This window comes from Propithecus coquereli, unplaced genomic scaffold, assembly GCF_000956105.1.
Source record: "Propithecus coquereli isolate 6110/MARCELLA unplaced genomic scaffold, Pcoq_1.0 Scaffold27, whole genome shotgun sequence".
In the NCBI taxonomy this organism is placed as follows: Eukaryota; Metazoa; Chordata; class Mammalia; order Primates; family Indriidae; genus Propithecus; species Propithecus coquereli.
Genome location: NW_012148285.1, coordinates 8,211,832 through 8,236,807, shown reverse-complemented (window position 1 = coordinate 8,236,807; position 24,976 = coordinate 8,211,832). Strand labels below are relative to the sequence as shown.

The following is a 24,976-nucleotide window of genomic DNA, read 5'->3' as shown; positions in this document are numbered from 1 at the left end:
GTACACCAGTGTCAAGAATGAACAGAGCACCCACTGGACACACATGGGGGCAGAGGTTAGGGTGGGGAGGATACAGACGGCAGCCTCGCTCTCGGGCAGGCCGGCAGCGCAGGTGCAGGGCAGTGTTCACGGGGACACTCACCTTCATTCTCCCCACTCGTCTTGATGCCTTTGGAAGCACCCTCTGTACCTTTAGCCTTCTCAGGGTCTTCTTGGGCGTCCTCGGCGGGCCCTTTCTCCTCATCTTCTTCTTCCCCGACGTTTTTGTAATTAGGTCTCTTCTGCACCCGCCTCTTGCCCTTGTGCTTGTTCATCTCAAGGGACCGCTCCAGCGTCTCGGTGGGTTTAATGAAGCACCGAATGCTGGGCTTAGCCTAGGGAAGGTGAACAAAGGCCACAGGTGAATCTGAGCACTACACTCTCATGAGATGCTATTAAGCTGTCCTAAGGAATAATTTCCAAAGCAACAAATGCTACCTCCTGATCTATTATTATGCCTGTTATTAACACCACCATTATTATCAAATAATCAAAACAATAGCGCCAGCTACCATTTATTGCCCACAGTCCAAAGTCAGAAATGCTGCCCCTTATTAGGACCAGCTCTATGCTCCCCAAGTGTCAGTTGTTCGCATCAGAAAAACACTTTCTAGTAACACTTCTATGGTCCTATGTGCCAGATGCTGTTCTAAGCGCCCTGATTATATTATCTCACTTAAACTTTGCAGCAACCCCCTGAGATAGTACTGTGTCATCCTCATTTTACAGATGAAGAAACTGAAGCTCAGAGACATTAAATGATCTGCCTGAGGTCACCCAGCCGGGAGGTGGCAGAGTTGGGATTCAAAACCACATACCATCCACACAATCTGTGCTTTAGTTACAGCACACTGATATTATTATTAATTTCAACTTAAATAAGAAACTGTATATCACTACAGGAAGTGGAACACCAGCATGGCTTGCTATTATAAAAATAAACAACCAAAAAGAAAAACAAGGTATACTTGGTGTAGTCAATGCTGGCTCTCTTTAGAAGAGGCTGGCAAGTATTAGCAATGAGTCAAAGATCTGCTCACCCCAAAGGAAGAAGTTTTTCCCTGGAAAAGTCAGAGGTGTCACAGAGAAATTTTAAAAGGCCTATGTCACCTGTGGTTCATGTCCATATTGCTGTATCTCAGTCTTCATAACAGCCATGATATATAGGAATTATTAGCCCCATTTCATAGTTGAGAAAACAGAGGTACAGAAGGGTTAAGTGACTTGCCCAATGTCACACAGCTACTGAGCTGCAGGTCAGAATTTGAGTTGGAGCTTGCCATCTCCAAAGCCCGAGCTCTTCCTAAAATAATAGTGTTTCACTGGGAGTTCAAACTCTGCTCCATATTTAATACTCTTTCAAGAGTGTACACATGCAAATGGACCAGGTCTAGAAGGGAGCCAAAGACAAAAGAAAACTGATTTGTTTGGGGCAGGATTTTGATGAAAGTGTTTTCCCTTTCCAGAGTCTGGATAATGTTCAGACGTCACTCTGTCATTAAAAAAAAAAGTTTCAAAATAAATTTTTCCATTATCCTGATGTGGATTATCCATCTTCTGAATTTACCCCAAACCACCACCAACTGCATTCCGGGGGCCACCGTACCTTGCCAATAAGCAGAATGTGCTCAAGGAACACAGATTAATTTCAATAACGCTCAAAACAAAACTCAATTGAAAGCTAAATTAGCATCTAAATCCAAACATTAATTTTTATTTACCCACTTTGGATTATTCAACCACAAAAATGATAGATAAATTCAGACATGATTCTACTGTCCAGGAAACCCAGATTGTGTATTACAGACGTCAACAACCGAGAGCCCAGAGATAGGAGCCTTCCGAGTGAGCGCTGTGTGACAGACGGCATCCATCAAAGCCCACTTGGGTGCTGCGTGAGCGAATGCAGCCCTGCACACCCCCCTCATCTTCTCCTGAAGGACCTGAGCCCAGGAAGTAAGGGCCCCAAAAGGAAGTGACTCACTTCCTCCCATCAACACCTACTCCCCCAAAATTTTAGAGCATGCCACACAGCAATCGAAGCTTTCAGAAACAGAAAATCGAGACCAAACACAGAGCAAACCCACCCTAGTTAGAAGTTACGAGCAGAAATTCACACAGATAGGTGGAAAAACGCCTTCCGAAGCTCTATATGGCCTCAGATGTACAGAACAACTGGCAGACCTTTGGAAAGTGAAACAAAGTTCTTGGGGCCTAGAGCCAGTCAGAGTGGTCTGAACCCCAGCCCAGCTGGACCCTTCGCCAGCTGCGGGGCCTCTCTGAGCCTCGGGTTCCTTGTCTAAAGCAAAGAGAGAGTAATTCTGGTCCCTTAGAACGAAAAGAAAGTATGGATATAAACCCCCTTCGGAGCCTGGTGAAACAGTAAGCATTTAACAGTTACCTTCTTTTCCCTGCCTGCCTCCAAAAAGAAAGAGAAAGAAAGAAAGATCAACTGTAAGAATGAATTTAAAAACTTTCCAAAGGGATCTGCCTTTCTGGATGATCAGGTGTTTGGGGGGGAGGGGGGCACGCTTACTGGGGAAATTTCAAACCTTTAAAATGCAACCATCCAGTAAATAGCTGGAAATAACCTAAATGTCCATCGATAGGGGAGTAGTTAGATAATCATGGTCTGTCTGTCCACACAGTGGGACTCACGTAGATGTTAGAAAGACTGAGGTCTTTTTATTCCCAGATGTACTGATGCAGACATGGCACCGGGATGAAAAAGCAGAACAGAGCACACAGTAGGTCCCTTTCAGGTAGAGCTTTTCAAAGGCTACACACGATGTGTAAGCATAACTTTTCCTGGAACGATGTGTAAGAATGGATTGGCATTTCATCTTTGGGGAACTAAAACAAGCAGGGGCACCGCGCAGCACACGTGTGGTTTTTCATTTCATTCCTTTCCATTTGGTTCGAAATTTCTAATCATGTACATCTACTAACTTTATTTTAAAAAATTCAAGGGGTCATTTGGACATTGGGGTTATGGTCTACTTTTGCTTCCTTTTATTCTTTTATATTTAAAAAAAACTAATTTTTTTCCTTAATGCTAACAACATCAAGCTGTTAGCATGGAGAAGCTGGTAGAACTTGGCTGGGAAGAGTGGGCAGAGATTTGTGACCATCCCTGCTGCTCCAGTCACGATCCTTCTGGCTGCCGGCCTCTCATGAGTCTTCCTTTTACCCTGGATGGCCCAGGATATTCCAGACTGAAGACCCCCAGGAGAAGCGTCCCTGTCCCCTTTCTCCCCACCATGCTCTCAACACTAACTATGGTGCCTGGAGCGAAGCTAGGGCTCAACAGGCTGCTGCCCAGTGAACTCGTGGCTGCAGGAACAAGTGCCTGGACGAGACTGGATGCAAAGTGAAAGACAGACTGGTGAAAAAGAAGGAAGTGGGGAGGGAGGGAAGAAAAAAAAGCCAAACTGAACTCAGCACAATTAAAGAGCAAGCTCAATGAAACTAACCAGAAGTGGGAAAAGCCCACTTCAGAGTCAAAAATCAGAAGGCCTTTGGGTTTATCTTCTCATAAAGAAAGTACAGAAGGCATGTTCCAGAGAAAAATATTCTGCAAACAAGGTCTGCATTTCCCAAATGCCACGGGTTCAGGTTTCGCCAAAGGCTGGGCTCCCAGGTGCCTGAGCCTGGGCTACAGGAGTATGGCGGGACAGGGTCTCCTTGCTGATTGCAGTGGTTCTACCAGGCACCAAACTAGGAAACACAGAGGCTCTCATACCTGGATATTTGGGCTGGCTTCTAGAGTCAAGGTCAGCTGAAGGCCAGCAATGGGATTCCAGGGGTGCCCCAGGGCCTAGATACTCCCTAAAGTGTCTGTACCTGCATGCTGGTTCATGAAGCCTCCCACCAACCTAGCACCCCTCCACCTAAGGCTTTGATTCTCGCTTTTTAAAAAGTCAAATACTCTGGGGAAGGCGACTCCCCAGGGGTCAGCAATGACTGAGAGCTTTCAGGGACTGGGAGATCTGACAGCAGGTTCTGCAAGGAGGGCAGCAGAGGTCGGGAGAAGGAGAGAAATAAGCAAGGGTCAGGTGCCCGAGTGAGGGGGGTGAGGCACATCACCGAGGGGACAGATGCCAAACAGGATGTCCTACACTAGGTCGGGGTGCACCAGCTTTGAGAGACCCAGACGCAAGACTGAACGTGAAAAAGCAAGCTGTAAGCAATGATTGTTTTTGATTTAAAAAAAACCAAGACTATAGCACTGAAACGTACATATACGTATATCACATACTCCTGGGTTGATAGATATTTACATGAAAATACACAGAGAGAGGCCTGGAAGGATACACAGACTGAGAACAGTGGTTCCCTCTGAGGAAGACACTGAGGTTGGGGACTTTCACTTTCTGCTCTATCTGCTTCTGTATTGTTCAGTTGTTTTGCCCCAAGAAAGTACTGCCAGTTCCATTTAAATGTAAAAAATACCTTTTAGGAATGTATTCAGTGCCACTGAACTGTACACTTAGAAATAGTTAAGACGGTAAATGTTTGTTTCACCACAACTTAAAAAAAAATTCCAAAACTTTAAAAAGGCCCCTTTCAAAGTCAGAATGGTGATTACCTTGCGTGGGGTCGTATGGGGGCGTTGGTTATAGACTGGGGAGGGGCTGTGTGGGATGCTAGAAATGTTTTCTGTCTTGACCCGAATTATGCACAAGTATAATCATGTCCAAAATCCTCAAGAATTACACCTAAGATTACTGTACTTTTATGTTCTTTAGGTTATTCCCCAATTTTTTAAAAAAAGCTTACCCAGAGGATTTTCAATAAAGTCGGGTTGTCGTAATGCCCTAAATACAAGGTCAGAGCGAATTAAACAAGTGGGGAGCTGGATTCAGTGGAGCCGCCAGAGGACGGACCTGCTCATTCACCGAGCAGCGAGGACGGCGGGGGAAGAGCAGGAAGCCCGGGCCACGCCCCTCCTGCCCTCAGCGCTGAGATGGGAGTCCCTCCTGGTACTGTCATGTGCGGGTACTGCCCAGCAGCCCACGCGGATGCCGGCAGAGAGAAAGTTCACGCAGCAGTGATGGGGGCACAGAGGAAGGGGGCAAGCTGTGCCGGGGCTGGGAGGGATGGGGGGAGATTAGGAGGGCTTCACAGAGGAGATGGCTGATTTGAGTCTTGAGTGTTGACAGGAGTTCACAGGACACTTGGGAGGAAGAGGAGACTAGTACGAAGCCAGCTCCGAGCCCCAGCAGGAACCTGTGTGCTCCATATGCCTGGAAGAGGCCGTCTACCCTTTATTTCTGTTAAGGCCTGGGTCACCTGGGGCTGGTATGCTTGATGACAGCTGTGGTGCTCTCGGACCTGTGCTTGGCCAGCTCCCCAGGCAGCAGCAGACGCACAGCTGCGGGACTTCCCGGGAAGTCAGGGTGGTGGGACAGGCCAGCTGCTGACACACAACACTCCCAAAGGAGTTCCTGATGCTCAGGGCCTGGGGAGAAATGTCGGGGTGCCCTGTGGATACAATGCAGTCAGTGGGTATCTCAGCACCTACTCAGGGGTGCAGTGGGGAGGGGAAAAAGTGTGGCCGGCAAGTGACCAGGAAAGGGGACTGAAGGCACCAGGCAGACCGCCCTGGGAAGAATCCTGGTTGAGAACGGAAGCAGGGAGGAGAGACCGGTGGCCAGGGGGCAGGCGAGGGAAGGAGAGGTCACGCAGCCCCAGGATTCTGTATGGATCTGGGGGAGCTGAGTGACAATCAGGCTAAGAAGACTTCCAGGCTCCCCGAGGCCTAGCCCAGCCACATGCTGAGGATGCTTCCTCGAACGGCTCTGCTAAGGGATTTGGGAAGTAGGGAAAGGTTTTCTCCTAAGAAAGGAGGCAGGCCACGTTGACTAACAAAAACACGCCCAGCGTGCCCAGGGCAGACCTGGGCCCAAATCTCACACCCACTCACTGAGCAACCCTGACCAAACAAGCCCCAGTTTCCTCATGCGTTAGAACAGAGCTGACAGCAGATCGCTCGCAGGCCTAGAATGAGATCCTGTAGGCAACATGCCTGGCACCAAGGGGCACTGGAGAAATCTTTACTGACCTGCAAGCCCCTGGCAAATAGATCACTAGGGTGGAAGAGATGGCAGGGGAGGAGCTAACTTTTACAAAACAATCACATTCTTTGTTTTAAACTCTACTTCCAATCTCCTGGCAACCTGCTGTTTGCTGGTCTTCTGGTTTGGTAGTGGGCTAGACTCAGCCTCCCTGAGATGCCACTGGGACCCTGGCCAACCTTCCCAATCTCTAGCCCTGGGGCTGGGATTGAAAAGACGTAGAGCACAAAGCCAGGGTGGGATCCACAGGCCCGGGGTGCCCCAACCACAGATCTACGGCTCCCTTCCTTCCCTTCTATGGGCCTCAGTTTCCACACCCATCAGAGGACATCATGTTAGCATCTCCCTCACAGGCTGCAGAGAGTGCAAGAGATGGCCTGCTCTCTCGTTACTCTTTCCAGGTAACAACAACCATCCTTAATACTCAGCGAGTACTTGAAATGTGCCCAGCACTGCTCTGAGCACTTGACATTGTCTCACTTTATCCTCCGGATAACCGTATGGAGAGCAGCTACACAGGGCATGGAGCTTGCCCAAGTCACCCATTAGTGAGAGGCAGAGCTAGGACCTGAACCCAGGAAGAGTCCAGCTCCAGTGCCCACATGCATAGCCATTCTGCTAAACAGCCCAAATACCACTCCCTTCCCTAAGCACTTTCTGCCATCTCCCAATGTTGGGCCAACTCCCCAAAAGATTGATATAAAGACAAAGCCAGGCCCACATCACATTAATCGAAGAAGCAGGCAGCTCTGTGACAAAAGCTCAGTGACAGTTTACACATCACTTATGAGGTGGCCCTCTGACCTGACAATGATATGGCCGTCAACAATGTGTAATCATTTCACATTTTTATCTCACATACACGGCAACCAGAAATCACAGAAGCTAGGTTTACACCAACCATAACCAACGGCACTGCAGCATGTGGCTTTGCAACTGGCTGCCAAGGGGAAACGGGTGGTGAGTGTAGCAGAGGCGGCCTGCTCTCATCTCTGAACCGAGTGATCTGCAAGCAAACAGCAGATGGAATCAACTCTGGGGTGATGTACGGGTGTGCACGTGTTACTCGCCAAGCTGAGTCGCGTGGGGCTGCTGAAGCAATGCCCAAACACACACGCATCCAGAATGCACAACGGCAACCACATCAGTGAGGTGATTTGATAACGCTGCCAAACTTAATGGGGAAAATAAAAGCTATCGACTGGGGAACATGAAGAGAGGTAACAGGCCACTTCCGTTAACAAGGGAAACATGGCGTTCTTCTCCACGAACTGCCAATTATCAGGCAGCACTGCATTTGCAGAGGCACAGACCAAGGAAACGCCCGTTCATCTGGAATCAGAACAGACTCAGAGCTCACGGGCTCACACAGTCACATGCTCAGACTTTGACACAGAGACGAGCAGCTGGTACCATCATGATGGTCTCACTAGGTCTGCGGGTCTCAGCCTCGTCTCCCTGGCCTTCTCCACCCCAAGTCGTCTTCTCTGTCCCCTTCGATGCCTAGCACCCTGTCTGCCACTGTCTCTGGCATTCAGTGAAGAGCCAATAAATACTTGTGGGAAGAATTATTCAAAAGATGCTCATGAGCATCAAACGGGCCTCTTCAATCCTACAAAATGAAGTGTCTCACACTCCCTCATTAAACAGTGACATACCAAGAACTTACTTGGTATTTCTTTAGGAAGAGTATTTTACTAAATTTTGTTCTCTAAAAAAAGATAATGAACTTGAACTATGAAATACTGGTGATTCTCAGTTATCCAAAACTGTCAGTCTAGAATGCTATACCCTTCGACCTCTCATGCTGAACTGGAAGTGACCATCATTGCAGATGGTGACAAAAGGGCATGGAATAGGAACTCTCCAGGGAAACCCCTACCTGCTAATCACCTCCTGGGATGAGAACTGCACTGTCCTCAGCATGAAATGAGTGACTCCCCCCACCACTACCACCATCACCGTCCGGGATACGGTTTTTACTTTACAGAAGATGAGCATGCTTGCTTGTCTCATTTCATGGTCTTAACAACCCAGAGAGTGAGGTAGTGTTATTGTCACATGCTCCCCATGAGGAAGCCAAGGCTCCCAGATCATTCCATTGGGACTGCAGGTGTCCATCCCCAAATTCCACTCTGTTAAATCTGCTGGAGTGCCCAGAAAGGACAGGGGTCTCCGAGAGTGAGTGGAGGGGCCCCCTGCTCGGCCTCCCAGCATCCCATCAGACAAAGCACCCCCGAGCAAAACCAGGTTTCCTGGTTCGAGGACTTTGGCGCCGACCAAGACTGGCTTTCCAAGGCTCATTGGAGATATGGAGCTTGATTTCCGCATTAAGACTGCCTGGGTGACAGAGCAAGACCTGGTCTCTTAAAATAAAAAAAAAAAAAAATCGCAAGTGCCCAAAGAAGTCAGCCTAGTAATGAAAACAACACGCCACACATGGGTACCAGAAGGTGTGGGTGTTTCATTTGTCTGTCCCCACCCTCAATTTCCTGATTTTGGCTGAAACCTGGAAGAAGTCACCAATGGCATGAGGTAGCGAGGGGAGGTCCCCATCAGCATGAGAGTGTCATTCCACCCTCACACCGCAGTGCCATCTCCAGCCTAGTGGCTGCCCCAAGCCCATTCTGTGTCAGGGCAGATACAGAAAAGCCAGCCAGGGTCTGAATCGTGAGCCTTCCACCCTCCACCCCCACCACCAGCTGCCCACTCTGCCCGCTCCATCTTGTCCTGTTGGCCCCTCCAGGATGTGGTGATGTGAAAGGCCTCTGGCCCCACCTGGCTGAGCCAGTACCAGAACCCCTGGCCTGGGTCCTAGTCGCCTGCAGGCCTGGCAAAGGCTGCTCCCTCCTCCTCGAGCCTCAACACTACGGGACCCTCTGACCTCCCAGAGATGGGAAGAGGAAACTGTTTCTAAGACAACAATGCCCTCCTTGAGGCTGGAACGTGTTGCACTCCGGATCTAGATCCTGTCAAATCCTCTGAAACGTGAACCAGAGCTGCTACACTCAATATTTCTACAGGCGAGAATGGTGCCTCAGAGCTGTGATTACACTGAGGGACTCGGGGAGAGACCACAGTGGCCACACCAAAAGGGAGAATACACACTGAGTTCTAATTCTTTTGTGGGAATGTTCGCAACTGGGTCAATTAAAGCCCTTGTTTTACAGAAGTCTACTCTTCCCCTTTGATATTCACAATCAACCTTCTCCCACAAGCCTATTAGCACTTTCAGGAAGAAGAACGTATAAGCCTCAGAACCAGCACTGCCTAGCTGGGGGTCACAGGTACAGTCAGGGTCACTAAAAGATGGAAACTCTAACCCTGGCCGGAAGGGGTGCTATCCTGCCTGATGGGAGTCTCAGCCCACGGGAGACTCAGCTGCCGTCGGATGTAAGCCCAGGTTGGAAAGAAAGCCCTGCGGCAGCGACAAGGGGACCCAAGCCAATTATTAGTGCTCTGAATCTGCAAACGCACAACTCAGAGAAGCAAGGCGGCTACTTTCTTAGCCGCTGGCTCTGGACACCACATCCTGGCGGAGTATTCTACTAAGCAGAGGGTCCAACTGCTAGAAATGACAAGTGTCGTGCAGAGAACTGGTGGCTAACATTGTAGATGTGCCCTCGCTCTTCTGGATCCCCAGAGAATCATCTGGAGACCATCCCAACTGGCTAAAGTGATGCTGATAGAGAGATGGTCGATGTCCTTATTTGGGGACAAGCAAGCCTATTCTGCCCCAGAATCCTTAGACCCTGAATTCACAGCCAACTGACCATGTGAATGCACATCAGCAGTTAAGTATTTGCACTGTCCAGAGATTAAATCTGGGCCCAGCTAAGGGCAGAGTGCACACATAGGGCTTAGCCTATCGCTCAACAGCAATGGTTAATATTAGTGCTGTCTTCATCATCACTGTCATTGCCAACACTTCTCCCATCCGTGCGTTGGGTCTGCTCAGAAGGCACCTCCAGACGGGTGCACGGTGTGTGCCTCCACGTTCATCAGTCCAGACACAGCTCCCCAGCCCAGGGAGGGAGGTCTCAAGTAGGAGGTAAGAGGCCATTGTGCAGCCTCAGGAACTAAGATCACTATAATGATAACATCTAATATTTACACACTCAATGTGTGCTAGGCTTTCGAATAAGCACTTTACACAGCATTTAATCCTCGCCACAAACCCATGTTTGTAATTCTCATGATAGAGGTGAGAAACTGAGACCCAGAGAGGTGGAATAACTTGCCCCGGGGACCCCAGTAAAATAAGGAGGATTCTGGGAGACCAGGCAGTCTGGCTGCAGGGTCCGCTCCACTGGGCTGCCTCTGGAGGTGGGATGAGGAACAGCATGGAAAGCAGCCCACTCCAACACTGCTTCCCCCCCACACCCTGCCTCTGAGGCCAAGAGCGGGTGGCATGCCAGGGCAGGCTCGCCAGCGATTTCTGCTCTAAGAGTCATCACAAGAACGTCACGAGAGCCCTGTGACTGCCACCACTTCACCCACTGAGTCACTCATTCCTTCGCTGAGCACTTCCTGAGCATCTCTGGCAAGCCCCACGATGGCACAGGCCATGCAGGCGTGTCTGAGACACGGTCCCCTGTCCTCACAGGGGTGGGAAGTGCCTGTGAGGGCAGGGCCATGTGTTTCCTGTGCACCACCGTGTCTCTAATCTCCCAGCACGAGTGCATGACAGAGGTCTGCTGAAGGAATGGATGAATGAATACAAAAATCAAGGAAACTATTCCACAGAAACCCAGGAGGAAAAAAAGCCCATTTTAAAAAAAGTACCTACAGGTAATGATGCACATACCAAATTCTGATCTATATGTTCATTCTGCAAAAACAATGGGATGTTAGCAGTTTCAGAATTAGCATTCTCCTACTCTGTTTCCCTAGACAAGCAACACTATCTGCTCCGCATTAGAATTACGGCAAGAATGATCCCTTAGCAGGAACCATATGATTCCAATGCACAGATGAGTTTCAATTAGACATTCATCTAACCATGCTGATGTGTTTTCCATTTAACCCTAAATTATAGTCCTTTCAAATAACTGTGATCTCCCCTCTGCTTCTTTCTCTTCAATTTTGGTTTGGTTTTGTGAAAGGTCTGCTGGTAAAAATGAAGCAATACCAGTAACTTATCTACAAATTACGGGAAGGAGAAAGTAGGTTAAAAAAGACCAAGAAACTTAAAGCAAGTATGATCAAACCACATCCGAGTTGGGCAGGAAACAATAGGAGACTGTTCTCACTCACAGGGAAGGAAGGTAAATCTCACCAGGACTATTGTCAAACAAGTCGTAGACAAGATTCACCTTGAGCTCTTCCTGAATCTCAACTGTAGTCATCAGAATACAACCGACTGCGATTTGGCACCCGGAGAAAGGCAGTAACCAGAAGTAGAAAGCTGACACTTACAATTCCCTCCACACTGGAGTCTCGTTTTCAGTTCAGGCATCCTCTACCATCAGCAGCTGTGTCCCAAAGGCAGTATGTGTGTCTCTCACAACACAGGTGGGACCTTCGTCCCGAGAAGAGGCCATTGGAAGAAAGGACAGATCTCCCGAACACTCGCTCCTATTAGACAGTTCAACTAAAGTGGGTATCTTAAGCTGAGAGGTCGCCAGTAACCTTCTACAATTTGCTTTTGCTCAAACTGAAAACCCCAGGTATCTATGTCAATATCCTGCTTGTGATATTGTACCTAGAGTTTTGCAAAATATTACCGCTGGGGGAAGCTGGGGAAGGTCTCTGTATTGTTTCTTACATCGGCATGCAAATCTATTAATTTTTTCAGTTAAAAATTCAATTAAAAAAACTGCATCTTGACGGATAAGTGGATAAAGAAAATGTGGTATATACACACAATAGAATATTGTTCGGCCTTAAAGGAGAGGGGAATTTTGACACATGCCACAACATGGATGAGCCTTGAGGAAATTATGTTAAGGGAAATGAGCCAGTGACAGAAAGACAAATACTTCATATTATACTTACATGAGGTATCTGAAATTGTCAAACTCATGCAGAGAGCGGAATGGTGATCGCACAGACTGAGAGAGGGAAAGTGGGGAGTTGTTGTTCAAGGGGTATAAAGTTTCAGTTATGGCCGGGCGCAGTGGCTCACGCCTGTAATCCTAGCACTCTGGGAGGCCGAGGCGGGCAGATCGTTCTGAGCTCAGGAGTTCAAGACCAGCCTGAGCAAGAGCGAGACCCCGTCTCTATCAAAAAATGGAAAGAAATTAATTGGACAGCTAAAAATATATGTAGAAAAAATTAGCCGGACATGGTGGCGCATGCCTGTGGTCCCAGCTACTCGGGAGGCTGAGACAGTAGGATTGCTTGAGCCCAGGAGTTTGAGGTTGCTGTGAGCTAGGCTGAAGCCACGGCACTCGCCCTAGGCAAGAGAGTGAGACTCTGTCTCAAAAAAAAAAAAAAAAAGTTTCAGTTATGCGAGTGGCTCCGTAGCGCAGTGCATAGTGAATTAGAACTTCTAAAGTTTCAGTTATGCGAGACGAGTGACTTCGAGAGATCTGCTGGACAGCCCTGTGCCTACAGTCAACAGTAACATATCACACATGTAAAAATGTGTTGAGGGTAGATCTCCGTTTAGTGTACTTACCACAATTTAAAGAACCCTGCAAACCCCAGAACCCCAACGGTCTCTGCGTTTATCTCTTAGGGCACCGCGTCTAACTTTAGCACTGCCCCGGGTGTCTTACAGGAAAAGAATCTGTGCTGAAGCCCTAGCAGCTGTCTTGGGGTCTGGAAAATCATATGGGGAAAAAAAAAAGAGTTCAAAGGGACCCAATACATCTCAAACAGTTCTTAACATAAATGCTGTGTCTGTTAGCGGTGGGCTGGGTGTGGACAGGGCAAATTTAATGGCAAACATGTGCCTCAGATGGGGGTGGCCTCTGCAATGCGTCCTGTAGAAACACATGCATAAAGGGGACCAGACCTTCTGACTGTTCAAGAGATTCCAGAAATCTGGACTTTTCTTTCTAAATCTTAATGTTGGTGATTCATAAAATCGTCTTTTAAACATGGTGAAGAACAAACCAAACAGGTCTAGGGCCAGTTTGCAACCTGTTGGGCACTTCAGATACATGTTCTCCGCATTCTCCCAAAGGCTCTGCAGCGCAGGGCCTGCTCTCCCTGTATTTTAAATGGGGAGAAACCACTCGCCCAAGGTCACCCAGCTGGCGGGGTGCTCGGCAGCTCTCACCAGAGGCCCAGCTGGTTCTGCTGACTCAGCATCGTGCTACTTAACACTCATTTAGCAAATGCTCATTTAAGAAAGTTGCAGAGGAGTATCTCCAGCTCCATAAACACTGAGTCAGCTGCACATTTTCCAGACCACGTGTCGTCATGAGATGGACCACCAGGAGAGTCTTTGTGTTCAACAAGTCACCCCTGTCACCTCCAGGTTAAATCTCCTCACCAAACACTTCTTCCCTTGAAAGCACTTGAGCTAGGACATTTATTTGCATATTTGATCCATATCTGTCTCTCCACTGGTCTCTAAAGCTCCAATATGACAGAGACTATTTATGATTTTGTATATCCTCAGAACCAGCATGATGCCTGGCCCAAAGAAAGAGTTCAATAAACACTTGGTTCAATGAAATCAAGAAAGGGATAGGCCAGACAGGGGCCATGAAAAGGCCCCATTCAATTCCGCTGAACTAATGCCACCATCACCAAGGACAGAAAGTTTCTGGGAACTTTTTCAGAGGCTCTCATGCTCCCTTGAATAGCAAAATGGCCTGGCCAGACCATTGTACACCAAAAATCCAGAAGGGCAGGGCCTCTTGTGATTGTGCTCGAGGCAGTGGTAACCTTCTACCTCCAGGGTCACACCCCACCGGCTCGTCCAGGGATGGCAGCAGCGTCTACCGCACCAGGGCAAGCCGGCCCTTTTACCAGCGCAGCTGCGGCCTGAGCACCTGGCTGCAGAGACGGACCCCTAGGAAACAGCCTTTGCACAAAGCACACTGTGCTCATCTCTGACACATATGCCAAGCCCATGCTGCAGCCAATATGATGACAGGAGAGGTGCCTGCCATAAGGAGCTTAGAGTGGGTAAGATCCTTGAAAGAGAACCAGCCACAGTGGCCTTCTGGGCTGTGGGTATGGTAAGGGTGCAGAGGCAGAAACCCAGGGCATGCTGGGGGAAAAGTGAGTTGCACCAGACCTAAGGCAGCCCGGAGCTCAGGATGGCAGGAGGGATGACAGCAAAGATATACAGGGGCAAGCTGGGAAAGCCTCGGGGGAAGGCACAACACTGGCCATCAGGTGCTTTCTTTCGATAGTGTACAAAATGCAACTCCAAGGCTCCTATAGACCTCAATATGCTCCATTTAGTCCAAAGTTTGCCGATAATTTAAAACTAGAGATCATAGATAAAAATGCAGATTTCCAGCTTCTCTGGAAACATGAAAATATCTGGCAATACTACATCCATGTTCCTAAATAATGACTGCAGGCTGGAGTGGAACAGCAACCGTTCACAAAGGAAGAACTTGCCAGAATTTGCCACAGTCCCCCCACTCCCTGCTGCTCTCGCCCAGGGCCTGCATCATTCATAGATGTTCACTGCCCAACCTCTGCAGAGACTGGTGCCTTGGACAAGGCATTCTCTCATTCTGTTCCAATAACAATGTCTCACAGATATACAATCTGAGGCTCAGAGTGGTACAATTCCATGCTTAATAACACACCACCGACCAAATCCACGGTTACTACCTGACCCCAGATTTTCCCAGGTATGCATTTCAAGACTGTTTAGGTTCCTTGAATCCCAGACCAGCTGACGCATCATCATTCTGTGTAAGCAGAATGCTAGTTTCTGATTTTAGAGAAACTCAAAGCAATGGCTTCTCATCAAGGTTGGAAAACCGTCCCAAAGCTAATGACTTACAGAACTTCTCTGAACATCCTGTTCAGTCTTAGCGTACATCTCAGAGAGATCACCATTCAGAATGACGTCAGCTAACGAGTTCACCAGCGGTGCATGGTGTATAATTAGGAAGACCTGGTGAAAAAGAAGAAATGCGATTTGCATTCAAGGGTACAGTCTTTCAACCTCTTCCTTCCCCGATCAGAAACAACCAGGCGGGGCTATATGAGGCCCATATTAAGCAGCAATTCCTGTGATGCAAAATGCAAAGAACGGGTCCTATTTAGCCGAAGTCAGTTACATTCTTCTTCTAAGGTTGGCCTCCCCTTCAGACTGTTGCCTATTTGGCTGACTGCTCTTCCTCAGAAGGAAGTGCATTAATGCAAGACTGTCCCTTGTGGCTGGGTGAAGCCAAATCTGGCTGAAGTGGAGCAACGCGGGAAAGGAACAGCCAAACCAGCACACTCTTTCCTTTCCACAGGCATTTTAGTGTCAAATTCGGTTATGAAAAGACTAGAAGGCATCGCCCCAACATTTTAGCTATATAGAAAGAGGAGCTGGTGAGTTTTGTGCCAATCAAGGACTTGGCAAAGGGTCAGCTATGGAGAGATTTCATCACTGGGAGGAGTTCTGACCCCTGCAGCGGGTTTTAGCGCACCGGGATTCCATGGTAGCGTTGGTAAGGGTGGAAATTGTGGGGGAAGAAAAGCCGCATAAGCCAGAAGCAGTCATGCCAGGATGCAAGGTCAGGGCTCTGTGCTGTCCAAGCTGGCCCTGCTACCCCACCCTGTTGCCCAGTGTTCAGAGGAACAGCTTTAGGAACCAGGGTATTCAAAACTGCCTTGCAAAGCTGGCCCAGACACACCTGCTATTTTGTTTTAAAATGTAAAGGCAACAGGGTGTAGCACAGTGTAAGGTGTATCGACCATCTGCATGTGAAAAGAGTATGAGTGCACGTATTTGTTTGTTTATATATGCACAAAACAGGGTTTCTCAATCCCGGCACTACTGACACTTGGGGCTATAAACCTATGTCACAGGAGGGTGTCCTGTACACTGCAGGCCGGCCAGCAGCAGCCCTGACCCTCACCCACTAGATGCCAGTAGCACCCCCTCCCTCGGTCATGACAACTAAACACATCTCTGGACCTTGCCAGATATCCTCTGGGGTGGGGGAGAGAAGAATCACACCCAGTTGGAAACCCCTGGCAGAGATATCTCTGGAAGGACATATGAGAACCTATAAATCTGGGGATAGAAATCAGGAGCCTGAACTAAACTAGAAAAGAAATCTAGTTGTTACTTATTTGAATTGTTTAACTTTAAAAACTGTTTTTATTAAAAAATAAATATTGTTTTAAAAAAAAAAGTACAGGCAGAAATTAACACGGGCTGCCTCAGGAGAATGAGGCTGAGTGCCCAGGGGAAGCGTAAGAGGGAGACTTTTTCCCATGTCATGTTTTATACTGTTTGAACGCGGGGAATATACTATTCAAACAAATAAATACAGTTCAAATTAAGTAAAAGGTACAGGCAGAATAGCCAAGTATGGCACCTACCTTAAAAAAAAAAGTGCATCTGTTTTTAAAATACCCGGGAGACCTTTGCTATCATAGAGGCCGTGTGGCATGATCCGATGAGTTAGCCCTCGTCCAGGATTGTGGCAGGCACCCAAACGTCAGCGATGATGATGACAATGTTACGGATTTTTCTCACCTCATCATGTCCCAATTACTGCCACACTTCACCAAGCAAAACCCCAATCACTGAGTTTATTCATTCCATAAATACCTATCATGCACCTTGTATGAATGTGGCCTCAACTGATCACTGATGCATTCTTTTACTCGGTCCACAAACTTTCACTGAGCACCTATCGCCCTGGATAAAAGCCAACCAATTCCTCCTGTGGACACACAAAGTGCTCATTTTCCTGGCTTTGAACTGGGAACAAGGGGAAGAGCGGGTCACTGCAGGGCACGTGGAAGTGAGCGCACACCAGACTCAAAGAGCTCGGTCAGCTGCCCGTACCACGCTCTCGCTGTGAGCAACGCTTTAGTTTTAGGAGGACGGCGTCCCTGGTTACACTAAATTATGTCGTCACTGTGAATTTTCATGGTTTGGGAACTGTGCTTGTAAAATAACTTGAAAGTGTTCATCGATTTTATCGTGAGGTAGGCACTTTAAGGACACGGGATTTATACCCGACTGTAGGTTTCACACATTTAGGTCATGATATAACTAAGTTAAATGAAAATATGCAGGGGGAGGAAGGATTCGAGATTTTTTGTCTTTAAAAGGGATTTTTACAAGTTTGAGGAACGCCAAATTATAAGCTATACTTTTTGTGAGATAGTGAAACAAGTAATTATGTGCCGGGGCTATTGGTCCTCCAAGAAGAAAACAGGAGAAAAAGTTCTCAGAGAAAAGGAATAATCCCTCTCCACTAAAGAACCTACGTGGAGGTTTGGCAGCCGTGCTGCCAGGAGGAGACCCTGCCTGCAATGCTCCAACAGCTGAAGCGTCCTGAGGACGCTTTCTTTCCACGTGACTCCCGGGGCTAAGCAACTGGCCTGCTCAGGTCCTGCCAGACTCCCAGAATCCCAAGCAGGAGATGCTGGCAGACTCGTAAGGAGGCAGCAGAAAGCTTTGCCAGGAGAGGCTGGAGTTTGTACTGCGCCCCGCTGCACAGAGGGGCATTCAGACAGAGCCGGCACAGTGCACAACTCTGAGCAAACAAGAGCCCCCAGAACAAGACTCCAGGAAGTGAGCAGTGGTCAGGCCACGTCCGCCTCGGCCAGCCCACTGGCGGGAGGCGGCCTCTGCATCTCTCTTCTCAGGCCAACGGGAGACAATCCTGCCCCAAACTTGAAACAGCTGGGGATTAAGTCAGAAGGACAGTCTCTCATCAAAGCAAATAAATACCTGTGCCACTACAGAAGTGGGAACAGAGCTCTGGTCAAATGCTTGACTACTTGACAGTCTAATGAGATGGCCTGAGAGTCTGGACTGCTTGTAATAAAAATATTTTTAAAGTTATGTAACTGGGTCACCATGGAGTTTTTCCCTTCTTGTAAATATTACATAATTATAAGAAGGAAACACACTTGTTTAAGGAGGAGAGGCAGACAAATTGGCTCAAGACACAAATCTGGGAGCTGAGGCTGCTACAAGAGACCTTCCAGAAGGTAATCTGGGAACTAGGACCACAACAAAATCCTTTAAAAATAGCCTCATTACAGGAAGTTTGTCAAACCAAGGATGCTGTGTGTATATATGCTGCAGGCCCTGCAGTTCTGGGGTTATTTCAAAGTACTGTGAATCAGAGCCGTGCAGCCCACATTTCCAGGGTATTCAGGGCTTTCCTCAGTTGTTTTGGAAACCTCAGGCCTCATGGTAAAAATCAACTACACAAGCGCCAGGTTTAATTTATTTTACATTTCTCTTTAAATTTCCATCCCCTACCATAAAGAAGATATTAATATATACCACCTCTACTGAGTGTCTTCTCAAAAATAGAACACCCCTTTCTTTTTATTGTATCTCAAAATGGGGGACACACACAGAGAAGATGTGGCGATGGGGCCTGGGGATTTTCTATATGGCAGCAGCATTCCAAGGGACCCCAAATGTGATGGGGATACAGACGAATGACCAAACATACCTGTGACAGAAGATAGAGGGACACCGGCAGGCTGATTTTCGGTCGTTCTCCTCCCTAGTAAAGGTTGGGGGCAGGAGGAAAGAGAGGTCCAGGTCACACAAGTGAGCACCGTAAAATATAAGACGCCAAAAGCCATCTGTTTGAACAAGAGGCACCCTGTCCCTCTGACGTCCTCCATGGCCCTCAGGCTGCCCTTTCCTGGTGCTACTCAAAAGTCTGAATCCCACTCAATACTGTTGCAATGCCTCTATTTTCCACCTGAGAAATCTTTCACCATTAGTCATGGATTAGAGGGTAACTCAATAGAAGAACTTGCTCCTTAAGTTACCAAGAACATTCATTTCCCCCAGGTGGGGCAACAAAAGCCCCAGCAGGAGAGGCCCCTGAGGACTGTTCTCAGGAAGGCATTTTCAAAACATGGGGGAGGGAGACTCTGGGGCAGTCTGGCCTGGGAAAAGCCCCTCGTTCGTACTGAGTTTCAATATGCTCCATCTCACACCAACCCTATGAAGGAGGGAGCTTCGGGACCCTCATTTTACAGCCAAAGAAACAGGCTCAGGGAGGTTAACCACCTTGTCCAAGGTCACAGGGTTAGGAAAGGGAAGAGGCAGAATTTGAACCCCGGTCTGAAACCTCCAATTCCCATGCTTTGTCAATGCCTCCCAGAGCTGCCTCTACTTGAGCCAATGATGGTAGCAATTTTCTTTTATTTACTTATTTGTAGTGAGAATCCTCATGTTCCATCTCCCACAAGAAAACTGCATCCCCTTGGGGCACCTGTGTAGGGTGATCAGCTGGCTCTGTCCTGCCTCCTGCTGGGGCCTCTGCCATCCTTCTCTTGGCCCCCTTAACTCCGGAGGAACTGGACAGAGCGAGGCCTCCCCGCCCGGAAGCAGGGCTGCCCCTGCAAGATGCCCCTGCAGCTCAGAGTCCTGAGGGGCAGGCTAAGCGTGCAGATCCCCAGTCCCAGCCCAGACCAGTGTCCTTTGAAAGGAATCTCCCTCAGGCTCAAAACCTCGGTCCCTTGCAAAGCTCAGTCCCATTCAAGGTGGCTGTTCTTTCCCACTTTTGAAGACAGCCTGCGGCCAGCAGGAGTAATGGGGCCAGGCCCCATAGACGCACCTTGTCCTGGTTCTCCAGCGAGTACACGTACAGGGGCAGGAAGAGCCTGTTAAGCAGGTGGTCCGTGAGCACATCGTTGAGGAACTCACAGTTGATGATCAGGATGTCATTGAGATAGTGCAGGTGGTCCAGGTGCTCAGCCACCAGGTCGCTCAGTTTCCCCCGATTCCGGTGCCTGTCGAGAGAAACAACCACCTCAGCCTGGAGGATGAAGCTCGAAATCTTTGGGCCTAAAATCAGTGGCCTGAAACTTAGGTCACTGGGGGTTCACTCATACAACCACTATTTGAGCTGGTCTCAAGAGACACCTATCCTGGCCCCTACTGGGGAGATACACCAAGGGAAATGGACAGGTCTACTGCAGTCAATTTTAGGGGACTGCCAGGGTCCCCCTCGACCCTCTAGGGGCCTCAGTACCACCCCTCCCACCACCACAGCCTCCCCAAAATGGGATAAACAAAGCAAAAATCAGCTAAGCTCTTACAGCAAGCTACTGCACAAGAGTAGCCACTAGGCAATGTGGCAAGATGCCCCTGGCTCCCCAGATAAGCAGTATTAATGGAGCAATAAATCCTTGATAATTAAAATGCTCCAGAGGAGTTCTGAAGAGAGAAGCAGGCCTCAGCAGCCACGTTCCCCCAATAACACGCGGGACGCAGAGCAAGGACACAACATCCCTCGCCAGGCCCCTGCCCAGGCACGCCGGGTGGGGCTCTTGGGTGGAGTCACACTTTCGCCACCCCCAAAGCAGTATCTGTTGCAAAGAGCAATCTAGCTAGGGCAGGACATTTTGTTTGTACTATTATTATTACCCAAGTAATAGACTGTCATTTTAGAAAACAAAAAATTAAAGAAAAAAATAAAATCAAAAAGAAACCAAAGTCTCCTATAATCCCACTAACAGAAACTCACCATTAACATTTTGGGTCTTATGACCCTACAGTCTGTTTTTTCCACATTTTCACCTCTTTCTATAGTCGCTTCTAAAATACAAGTGTCACCTATTTAGCCATCTAACCATATATGCTTCTTTGAAAAAAAGTAAAAACAGGATCAATTTTGGTTTTTTTTACATAATTTTGGATAATTATTTCCTTTATGCTTTAATAAGATATTCAGTATTTATAGCAAACACATGTTGTATAGCCTAATAGTATAACGAGCACCTATGAACCCACCACGCACCTGAGACCCAGAACATTTAGACACCATGTTTTGCACTTCTTCTCCACTTAAGAAGATACTTTGGAAAATTTTCTTTATTGGTATAGTCCATGCACCTCATTTTTCAACACTTTAGCTTTAAAAATATCAAAGTAATACATGCAAATGGGTTTAAAACTCAAGATAGTATTGATAAGCTAATAAAAAATAGCAGCTCCATGGCCCAGCTTCCTCCACTTCTACCCGCTCTCCAGAGGAGGCAGATAACACTTCTAGTTGTTTCTGCAGATAGTCCCTCCCCTATTTCTGTAAAATCTGCATGGACTTCTATTTTGCAATTGAGCCATTTTGGATATTATCTATTGAACTCCAGTCACAACAGAACTCTTTGAGTTCCCTCTGCCCCTTCCCCTCCATGGTAATTGGGATTGATGTTCTCATAACGTTTACTGCAGAGCCAAATAGAGGACTATGATTTGATTTCCTTTCTTGTATAACTTTGTTCTTTCTGGAGGGAAGTGCCTCCTTATGTCTCATGTCCATGACCCTTCATATCCATAAGGGTTCTTATTTTCCCAAATGTCATTCAGATCTGCCATCGGTCTACCCTTGCTTCTTTTCCAACAGCAGATCTAATATTCTGTGTGTCTAGCTCCCCTCCCGCTAGGATCCCTTTACCGTCCTGACCCTAAGTTTACCTCTCACCACGCCTTGGCAAAGTGCCACTCCATGACGGTGGTTCTCAGCTGAGGGTGATTTTGCCTTAAAAGGGACATTTGGCAACGTATGGAGACATTTTTGGCTGTCACGACTGGGGAAGGGGTGCTACTGGCATCTAGTGGGTAGAGGACAGGGATACTGCCAAACATCCTACAATGCAGAGGACAGCACCCACAACAGTACCCAGTGCAAAAAGTCAGTAGTGCCAAAGCAGAAAAATCCTGTTCTGGAACTTCTGCTTATCACTCTAAGGACAAAATCACCATCTCAATCTCTTTTTTTTAAACAGATTTATTGAAATATAAATTCATATACCATAAAATTCACCGTTTAAAATATACAGCTTAATGGTTTTTAGTATTCACAGTTGCCCAGCTATCACCACAATAAATTTTGGAACATTTTTAGACTCTCTGCAAAAAGCCCTATACTCATTTGCAGTCACTTCCTATTTCCCCCAACAACACTGCCCTCCTCCCCCAGCCCTAGGAAACCACTGACCTACTCTGTCTCCATAGGTTCGCCTAGTCTGGGCATTTCACATGAATGGAATCACATGACACGTGGTCCTCCGTGCCTGGCCTCTTTCATCGAGTGTAACGTGTTTGAGGTTCACCCACATCAGAGCACGTGTCAGTGCTTCGTTCCTTTTTGTTGCCAAATACTATTCCATTGTACAGACACACCACATTTTAATTATTCACCCATCAGCTGACGGAGCACCTTAATGTTGTGGCCAGCTGCTGAGCAACCCCATCTCTGGGTATACTGAATTTATTGACCCTCTTCCCTCTGCGAGGCTTTGAGTTGTTTCCAACTTCCCACTGTTACAAACAAGTGGGTAGAACCTTTTACAGGATGGGTGTCCCTGCTCTGCCTACACATAGTTAGGTAAGTGCTGTTCTCAGGCCTATTTTGCGTCAGGGAAAACTGAAGTCCCCTCTAACCACCTGTCTACCTACAGAACAAACCCAGGGGCGTCACTTACTCCTCATCAGTCTGCACACAGTTATCAAGCTCGATCACGTGACTCCCGATGAACCAGACCAAATTGGAGAAGTAAGGGACAGCCGTTTTATCTCTGATATAGTGCAGCATGGCCTGATTATCCACTGAGAAAATTCACAAAAGAAAAGGAAAAAAAAGTCAAGCTACCAAAAATAACTTGGAAGATATTCTAATAAAACAAAACAACCACAATGAAAAAGCCCTCTGCTATAATCTGAAATTATCTGTCTTTCCTGGAAATACTTGAAAATGTTTATCTTATTCATAAAACTATACACATCAAGGCAGTTCTTATGTTATTTTTATAATTAATAAAATAAATTAGTTGGGCTAAACATTAATAGTGCATTGGAAAGCCTACTTAGCAGCAGTAGATTGAGCCAGACTACATTACAAATTACACCACTCTCAAGCAAGTTTCCTGTATTTACATGTAAGGATAAGTTAAGAAAGCGGAAAACCAGAGGTTAATAACTTACATGATACTGGAATAAGGAACACAGGAATCGTCATTGAAGGAAAGGCAAAAACAGACAACAGTTAACAGGGTTAGGAACTGGGAAGGCGAGGCAGCTGCTCAGGGGGTAGAGAGCTAGGGCCAGAGGCATCTAAACCGAAAGATGCAGGTTAAAAGAGAATGAGAAAAAGCAGCGTGCAGGAGGCAGTGCAACCAACTGTGGCTTGGACCAGGGTCGCAAACTTAGAAGCCTGCCAGGTTGGCTGGTGGCCCAGTAAGCGAAGCCAGCAGGCCCAGTGTGTGACCTGGGGTGCCTGGGCCTCGACCCCAAAGGGGGTGGCTGCTTCTCTGTGTCAGCTGACCCCTGCCCTGTAAGACTATAGGCCCAGAATAGCCAAATTTACATCTTCAAGTTAGAAATCCAGATTGTCACGCAAGATCTGCCAGTTTTTAAATATCGGCAACTATATATTTTTTCAAAAACCATATTAGCCAATTAAAACGTGTGAAGGCTGGATCCGGCCCTCGGGCCCTCAGTTTGCGACCTCTGGATAGGTCCAATTGGGCTCTCTGCAAGGCTCTTTAATGTAAGCCCAGGACTAGGCTGGCGTGAGTGCCTGAGGAACCGCCCCCCCCATTAGGGGTCATCTCAAGTAATAACATCTTGGCTCATGAAGGTCAAAGCCCTTCAATCCTTGAGAAAATGGGGTCCTAGCTCTAGTGTGATGACTACAGGGGAAATAAGCCGGGCATCAGGCAGAGAAATTCCAAGGCATCACCTTGGAGGGGCGAGTCCAGTTCAGGAAACCTGTGGCCCGCCAGCCTTAGTGGCAGTGCAGGTAGAGAGCCCTGCACTTTCTCCTGGAGGCAATCAATGTTTTGGGCATTAGGTACGTGTTGCAAGAAAGGAAGAATTTGTTAGCGCTAGGCTCTGCAGCCAGTTGGGAATACAATATTGCCCCCTGCTGTTCACAATGTGACATGCTTTTACACATTATTTAAAGTTTAAGGAAAAACTTACCCCCATGTATACTTAAGTATATTTTACAAGCCAAAACATAAAAATTTAAATCTAACATTTAAAAGACAACTTTGCTTTATCTAATTCTAACGTGGTCACTTGGAATCCCAGAGATGCCTCTCTTAGGGCATCCCACTTCCGTGCAGCAGCACCGAGCGAGACTTTATCATGCGCAGGAAGGCAAGTGATACAAAGACTTACGTGAGGGGCCGGCTAAATGGTCAATGCTTGCAAGACGTGCGTGAGACAGGCAGCCACGGCTTACAATAAACAAGCTCCCTAGTTGCTGTCAGAGAACCGTATGCACAGACACAGGATGCCAAGTTAGAAATCAGCCAAGGCATGCGCTCACAAGGAAACTTACCTTTATAGACATTCAAAGTTATTGTTCTTACAGCAATTCTAACCATGCTTTCAGGGTGGTTGAAAAATTTGATGGCTTCTGTGTACAGGGCAAAGTCATTGGTGTGCTAAAACAAAAGAAGTACCAAAAATGAGTTACAAACCTGTAAGCCAGGCCTGTCCCCAACCCAGCTTTCTGAATTCCAGCAGAGACTTCAGTAAAAGAAAAAAAAAATGTTGCCAATGCGAACTTTAAGTCAGTGGTTCATTCCCAGTGGACAACGTGGAAAGGCGGGAGGCAAAGCCATGGAAGAAATAGAAAAGAGTCCAGGGAATGTCAGACCTAGGTTCGTTTCCTGTTCCACCACTTCTAAGCTGTGTGACGCAATATTTCTAAGCCTCCGTTTTTTCATCTACAAAATGGGGATAATAACATCCACTTCACGGTTACTACAATTAA

General features: G+C 47.5%; 1 protein-coding gene across 1 annotated transcript in view; it reads right to left on the bottom strand.

The window, feature by feature from the left end:
* CLEC16A (C-type lectin domain family 16, member A) overlaps positions 1–24,976 on the bottom strand; it is a 203,709-nt gene that overhangs the window by 155,238 nt on the left and 23,495 nt on the right. The window contains exons 5-10 of the mRNA XM_012647791.1: positions 24,539–24,644; positions 22,677–22,800; positions 19,805–19,979; positions 18,683–18,736; positions 15,040–15,153; positions 143–374 (exon numbers count right to left, since the gene is read on the bottom strand). Of these exons, the coding sequence (XP_012503245.1) occupies positions 143–374; positions 15,040–15,153; positions 18,683–18,736; positions 19,805–19,979; positions 22,677–22,800; positions 24,539–24,644 (805 nt within the window). The remainder of the gene's footprint in view (positions 1–142; positions 375–15,039; positions 15,154–18,682; positions 18,737–19,804; positions 19,980–22,676; positions 22,801–24,538; positions 24,645–24,976) is intronic.